At 42.1% G+C, this 7,356-nt stretch overlaps 1 protein-coding gene across 2 annotated transcripts; it reads right to left on the reverse strand.

Moving 5' to 3' along the window:
- Positions 1 to 526: 526 nt before the first annotated feature.
- rgs4 (regulator of G protein signaling 4) lies at positions 527 to 5,934 on the reverse strand. 2 transcript variants are annotated; one of them, XM_067512808.1, is made up of 5 exons: positions 5,761 to 5,934; positions 5,439 to 5,570; positions 4,218 to 4,282; positions 2,846 to 3,009; positions 527 to 2,527 (listed from the first exon to the last, which is right to left on the reverse strand). In XM_067512808.1, exons 1-5 carry the CDS (start codon positions 5,802 to 5,804, stop codon positions 2,291 to 2,293), a joined length of 642 nt encoding a protein of 213 aa, XP_067368909.1. In that variant the 5' UTR covers positions 5,805 to 5,934; the 3' UTR covers positions 527 to 2,290. The 2 variants fall into 2 exon arrangements, with proteins under 2 accessions (XP_067368909.1, XP_067368910.1); XM_067512809.1 differs by having other exon boundaries at positions 5,454 to 5,570; positions 5,761 to 5,933.
- Positions 5,935 to 7,356: the final 1,422 nt, after the last annotated feature.

Raw genomic sequence — 7,356 nt, forward strand, 5'->3', positions numbered from 1 at the left:
AATGCTTCTTCTTTTTGTATTGAAAAGTATCTTTCAACGGCGACAGGTAAATCTCACCCAATCTTGCAGTACAGCAGTATGTTGCTGTTACCCACAGCACTTGTAAAGTCGGGGAAAGAATGTGGTCGGACTTAATGGAGAGAAAAAAACAACTTTACCATTCTTTCCTCCAATGTCGTTGGTCCCTACCCTCTCACGCGACCCAGTAAACCGTTAGTTGAAAGTGTTCGCCCACGTAGGGAGGCAGGCATCTTTTGAATCTGCCCCCGACTGTGCAAACACAGGGGTTTGGTTTGTGTTTGGGGGGAAAAAGCTTAATTACGGTCAGAGTTAGACACTGAGTTAGGAGGGTTAGGAAATAAATCGTTTGGGTTTTCCTCCCACTTCCCGTGACGCGCATCTTGATGTGCGTACTACATGAAGGTCCTATGTTCATTACAGCCCTTACATGTCTCTGCATTCGTTGGTTGTTCCTGACTGCGAGTACAAACAACCTACGCGGTTGTGTTTCGCAGGACGACTCAAATTTCCACACAATGCTTTTATTAAACGTGAAAGAAATCCACAGCCTAACTCAAACCTTAAACAGGACTCCGCATCAACCCTCCTTATAACTTACGTTGCATGTTTATTCACACTCTGCATGTACCATTCACACCTCACCTTCAATTACCTAACAACATAAATGTCTTTGGACTGGAAACACAGACCCGCACCGGGGGAACATGCAAACACATCTAACAATACACAAAGTTCTGATTATTCAACACAAAGTTTTATTTGCGAATAGTCACAGATGTTATAAATAGGACGCGTATAATTTAATAAATATGTACCGTACATACTGTAACAATAATATTGATAAAACGTCTCAGTGTGCAAGGCCACCGAATGATTTTCAGTGAGAGTGAACACAGCTAAAGACCTAGGCACGAAACAAAGACGATGACGTGTTAAAAAAAAAAAAACTTGCCTTCAAACTCAGGACTTTTAAACACATCACATGCCACATGCCGTGCATCACGTGACTGGCTGCTACGACAACAAGAGCAGTTGTTTCACACTGGACTCAAACTAACGTGATGGCGTTTACGTTCTCTACAGCCGCTAGATGTCGCCGAATGGCAAGACGTGCTAATCTCTTGGTGGTTTATGGCTGCTGCCACTAACAACCATCACGGGAGGACGGTCTCTTCAGCGGCCGTGCACAAATATGCGTAATAAACATCTCTACACGATGGGTGGAGCTGCGTGCGAAATGTTCACCAACGGACATTTTTTCTCAAATCCAAACAAAATACTGCAATATTGAAAGCGTGTTTAAAATTCCCACCGGTAGCACACGGTGCGCAGATCACGATGTTTTTACAGCACAGCCACTTTCCACAATAACTAATCTTTTTAGCCACAGCAGGTTTCAGACCAACAGCTGACAAGTGATAAGAACATAGACATCACAGTAACCATCTGCTGGTGTGTGAACACGGGGTAATAAGTCGAGAGTGCGGGAAAAAAAAAGTGTGGCAAAGGGAAAGATAACGGAAAAGACTGAAAAAAAAAATAAAAAATCTGACTAAATATGAGATTTTAAGATTTTTATGTGCTTTTTTTGTGTGTGTTTTTTTTTTTTTTTTGTTTACTACGAATATAAAAAAAAAATAAAAAAAAACCTGTAACACTGATATGTAAATGATTTTCACTGCTGGTAGCTTAACATCACTCAATGTGTGATTTATGATGATTTTTATTTATTATAATCTCAATCTCAATTAGGTTTGATCATTGTTAATAAAGGTTTTAAAATGAAACAAATTCATATGACTGTAGGCCAAATTGAACTCGAAAGATTTGTGCCGCCGCGTGGACGACGGATGGAGTGTGTGTTGGGAGGAGGTAGCTTCAATTGGTTTCCTCTCGTGAATATCGTGTTATTTTTTACAATGCAAACATTTAAACATCTGCGTTTATACATTAAGATGAGAGATTCATGATGTCACTGTTACCGCGCGGCTAATGGTGAATGCATAAATGGGAAATGATCACACAGTACAGTACAGCGGACATACAATACCTCGAACCCTTAATTGAACACCACATACTTCCAAGGATAAATGACAAGTATCAAAAACAGAGTCTTGTGACTACATCTCATGAACCTTCAAGCACCTTCCAAACCCTTTAGGACACTGGACGCCCAGTTAACAAAGCAATCTGTCCCAGTGTTTGCCCTGTCATGCATTTTCAGTCTTTGGCACCTTCTTTAAATATCCCCTTCCTTCTTCCTTCCTGTTTAGGCACCACCCACTAACATCTGCCTGTTCTCAGCGCAGTCGCAGCCTTTCTTCTCCTTCGTGCAGGTGGTCTGCGTCGAACACAGATCTTGGATGAGCTGAGACTTGAGAAAGCGCCGGTAGGAGTCTTTCTCCATCAAGGTGTAGATCATCTTCTGAGCCTCCACGAAACAAGACGGACAAGCGTTTTCGACATTCTGTCTAGTTTCTTCTCTGGTGGCGGCGTCTAAGTTTACCTTTGAAATGTCACAGAAGGAGACGAAAAGAGAGCGTGAAAATGCTGAATACAACATTTACTGGCATTTCAAAAGCAGAAACCTACAGATAAAATGAGAAGACATGAAAAACTAGGCTTGAAAGGGCAAGAGAGGCAGCGGCAGGAAGAATGTGACCTTTTTCTGCCTCCTATTATCTAAATAACCAAAAAGCTGAAACTGCGGGAGCTGCTAATTATTTTCAGCCAGAAACACGACATCAGATGCATCATTGTGGTTTTTACACAGCAAGCAGATGTTACTCTGTCTGTGTGTGTTTTTTTTTTAAAAAGTATTTACCTCTTTAGGAGCATCTGCTTCAATGTACTGCTGGTAGATCTGCTTGGCTCTGGTTGCCAGTTTGGAAGCTGGGGTCTTCTTGTAATCTTCGCAGGCGAGCCAGAAGTCTATGTTCTCCTCACTGAACTCCGACCTCAGGAAGCTTTTGAAGACCGCGAGACCCGCTAACAGAGAAAGAGAGAGGGGGGGGTATGGTTCTTTTTATGCCCAATGCTCAATGCATGACAGACCCAAGGTTGATTCATGCTAAACAGGGTGTAATGAATGTGTTAGAATCACTGCTAGAATCAATGCTTTTTCCTTTTTCAGACATTAGTGTAATTACAGCAGGACACAACAAATGGTGCACAAAGCTGCATTTTAGGCTGTATATCATTCGCCTGGACGAGAAAAGTACTTTACAGCATGACCGACAATCTTTAAACAAGCCAATTATTGCCAGTAACTCTGAGAGGGGGAAGTGTTCCCGTCTCACAAATGGAGCAAAAGATTGTTCCATAGCAAACAATTCAGGGAACCAGCTCAATTCCTCTGACCCGTGTTCTCCGGCAATCAAATGATTTAAGGGAAGACCACTGTATACAAAGATCCATGGGACCGATTAATGGGACCACTGAGGCCGGGATAAAATAAACAGGGCGATTGGGCCAATGAGAGCTGACAGATGAAGTCGGGAAGGCAGATGATGGAAGACATGACGACGTTGGAGGTCAGTGTCTGAGATCCTGGAACAGTGTGGGTCAGAACTCAGCTGGTTCCCGCAAGGCCATTGCTCCCTGTTTTTGGTCCACACACACCCACACACACACACAGAGACACACACACAGTGTAATTCTCAGAGGGCTTGTGCACACACACACAGACACATGCATTCGGCACTGGTCAGCAACCCCCAGCGGGATATCATCTTTGAGTTGTGCCTCTCAACACGTAGCAGAAAAGCCGAGCATGAGAACATCTGTGTGTGTGTGTGTGTGTGTGTGTGCGTGTGTTTGTGTGTGTTCAATTTGCTTGTTTATGTTTCTCCTCAACTTTGCCTTCCTATGAAGAGCGTGACATTAAAGCATCACAGGATCTGAGCAGAGTGATGCGTCTTCAGCACAATGTTAGGCATCACGTTTTTTTCTTTTTTTTTTTTTTTTAAATCAGCAAAAATTACTGGCAACCATTAGCGAGGAATGTGCACGTCAGGCAAGGAGCTGTGCAGTCATATTCCCAAGGTCGTCACATGAGTTTGATGTTTAGTTTTGTGGGATTTTTTTTTTTATATAAACTCTGAGAGATCTTCTGCTGCAGAACTGATGAGTCAAGCATTCGCCTTGAGAGGGTTTTTTTTTTTTTTTATGGTGTGAAAACATAATGTATAACTTACTGTCACTGCTCATCACGTGGCTGAACGACTGCTTCCATTTTTCCACTTCTGCTGCAGTGGGACCACTGTAATACAGGAAGGAAGCTTTAGAAATAAGGTTGCACAGATTTTCCCATGAGAGGAACCTACAGCTTTTTCTATGTCCGGTCAAATTTCAGAGTTTGCGTCGGATCTGGTTTCGATAAGCTTTAAATCCGAGCGGGATATTTTCAAAATGAGGTTCATTTCTAGGATAATCATCAGCTTTTCCTTTTGTCGAAGATAAACATGGCTCATCCAGACCCCAGCTGCACCGATCAATATTCACAGCAAATCAAATCACAGCATCCTGCGTCATATGACACTCGCACAATGAAACTCACAGCCTGACATTATCTTGTCTACATTATAATCACGTCCCCACATTAAAGAGTTCAAGATGTAGCTATGAGAATAATCCTTCCATTCGTTCCAGCTGCTGAAACTGAATACTGATTATCTATAACCATCACCGAATGGCTTATGTGTTGCAGAGGATGTAGGGTTTAGGTTAAGTGTCATGGCAACGCAGATGGATCAATGTTATCTGCTGTGTGAGCGCAACTGGAGCAAAAGTCTAAAACAACAGTTTTTTCTGCAAGTTCATTTTAGGAAATTATGAATCCCGGTAATATTGTTCATGTTAAATTCCTTTTAACAACACAAGCTCCAGTACAATTAAAAATGAACAGATGTCACCTAAAAATGTTTCATAGAAGCTTAAAACGATTTTTTTTCTTCTTCCCGGTTAATAAAATCTTTTCAGCTGCGTCACACTAAGCTCCAGTTCTACGTCATTCATCTCCTTTCTCATCACCCCTTCGTCTTGCTCTTCAATCAAACCTCGGGCAAAAGACGGAACTCCGACAATAACGTTCCAGTGATTGATTCAGAAGCGGTTCAGTATTAAAGGTCTAATATTTCACCAACTGCCACCAGCTGAGAATTTGTCCCTTTGTCCTTGGGGAGAGACTCATTTTAAGATTAAAATCCCCATGAAAAATTGGTCTTAGACAAAACTTTGGAATTAATTGGCACATTTCTCATTTTTAAAACTGTAGTAATTTGTACCCTTGTAGCTTCATCATATTTCCAGTGTACTTTTTAAACCTCGAGGTAAATGAGTTGATGTGGCATTTGGGGAACAAACACAATCTGGAACAAATATTTTAAAAAGTGAACACAAACTGAGCAAACACTCACAACAGTGGCTCTGACCTCTTAGCAGCGACGGCGGCGGCGGCAGATGTCTTCTCTTTTATCGGCTTCGGATCTGCAGCTTGAGGTTCGGGCTTCTGGAGTAAGAAGCTAATTTTGTGCTTGATGTCTTTGGCACTGTAGGGAGGTGGAAATTCAAATTTTGTTTACAGTTGTCAATAAAAAGGCGACAATTGTGTATGAAATTGTCAATTTCAAGATATTTACAGGCTGAAAATAACCAGTATTTCATTTAAAGAGAACTCATGGACGATTTTGCAGCAATACGAAAACTATCATCCTGACATTCAAACTATGTTGTTCTTACCTCTTCAAACATGTTGCAGGAAGAGTTGCAAGTCCTTTGCACATGGTGAACCGCTAAAAGTCCAAAGTCGGTGCTGCTGTTGTAAATGATGACAAGGAGGCGACAGGAATAATGCAGCAGAGTTTTTCAGGTCAATGTTCTTCAGTACTAGACAACAGGCTGCTGGTGTCTCCACCTCCAGCTATGGTTTTATACCTCCACAGCGCATGCTGACAGAAAACTGGCCAATCACAGCAGGCAAGGAGGGAGAGAGAGAGAGAGAGAGAGAGAGAGAGAGAGAGACTGGGAGAGAGGGGAGGAGAGAAAATGAGGGAGATGGCAACGGATGGGAATGTATGTGTCCAAAACAAAGGGTGTTTTCCACAGAGTGGAAGTGTCCCGAGCACGAGGTTAAAAGATGTTTGTCCAGCCACAGGTACTGTGACAGTCTGTGAATTTAATTAAATTTTTTTTTTTTTCATGCATTCAAGCTGGATCTGTTGCAACGTGTTTTTATCCACGGACACGTTTTGCCATACAAACAGTTCAAACTCTCCAAACTTTTGCTACTTAATTTTCTGGACCCACAAATCCTCAAATCCTCAAAACTACACGTGTCACCGTGTTAAACTAAGGATCACACAGAACATCATTCACTGCAGACACAGCTCCAGGCCACAGTCTCTTTTCCTTTCTCATCTTTTGTAGTGTGACTCGAAGCTAAGACGAATCAATGCAGAGCAGTGATTAGACCTGTAGACTGTGTAGCTGCTCACGTCCTGTCTCCTGCAAACAGTCAATATTTGGATCCTACGGACAGTTTCCTTATCTGTAATATCAGACAATATTCACATGCAACAGACATGTTGCCCCAGACAACAGACATGTTGTCCCAACAACACTGATGCCAGATCCGAAAATACTCCTGTCACTTATCCTCGAAACACAACCTTTGTACAAAGTTGTTATGACGTTTTTATGCCACAAATCACATCTCTGGCACTAGTTGATTTGCTACCATCCCACAGATTCCGTGGTTTGCAGCTTTGCACACATCAACACTGTAAGCTGAACAAATATCCTTCGGAAAAGTAGATGCCAGTGAGGCTCGACTCTAATTTTTTTTACTACGGTCTCGTTTGTTGTCAATAAGCTAAGTTGCAGCTAAACTAAACCTCATTGTTTTAATGATGCGGCACCAGAGCTGTATCCTCATCATCAGCTCTTTGTGACGGGCTTCACAGTCCCTCAACACTCACGGACAACAGGTCGTGCAGATTGCTTTGATTTGCTCATTTATCTCAGCCTGAAAGCAAAGTTTGATGTATGCTCGGAGTCTAGAGGACAGTGGTCTGATAAATGCATTCATCCAAATGTTTCCTGGTGCCTTCCTGACCTCGTGTACTTCATTAGCTCTTTTATCTGGATTCTTTTGTTTGAGTGATTGCAAAACAGCTGAAGCAGAAAGGCTTATGTAAGAATTTGAAGCATGGAGGGCTGTTAAATGTTCCTTTTTAAAAAGGAAGATCGAAGTGAAACGGTGAGCAATTTCATCATTGATTACGATCTTAGCTCACTTTGCTTGTCTGGACATTTGACCGATGCTACCGTCGCTGG

The sequence above is a fragment of the Channa argus genome, chromosome 8, assembly GCF_033026475.1.
Source record: "Channa argus isolate prfri chromosome 8, Channa argus male v1.0, whole genome shotgun sequence".
Lineage (NCBI taxonomy): Eukaryota > Metazoa > Chordata > Actinopteri > Anabantiformes > Channidae > Channa > Channa argus.

Bases quoted from the DNA above. Each gene is read 5' to 3' on its own strand.
- rgs4 (XM_067512808.1), bottom strand. From the start codon at position 5,804: ATGTGCAAAGGACTTGCAACTCTTCCTGCAACATGTTTGAAGAG. The intron at 5,571-5,760 runs GTAAGAACAACA...ACCTCCCTACAG, and splicing joins CCTGCAACATGTTTGAAGAG to TGCCAAAGACATCAAGCACA. The intron at 2,528-2,845 runs GTAAATACTTTT...GACATTTCAAAG, and splicing joins AAGCAGATGCTCCTAAAGAG to GTAAACTTAGACGCCGCCAC.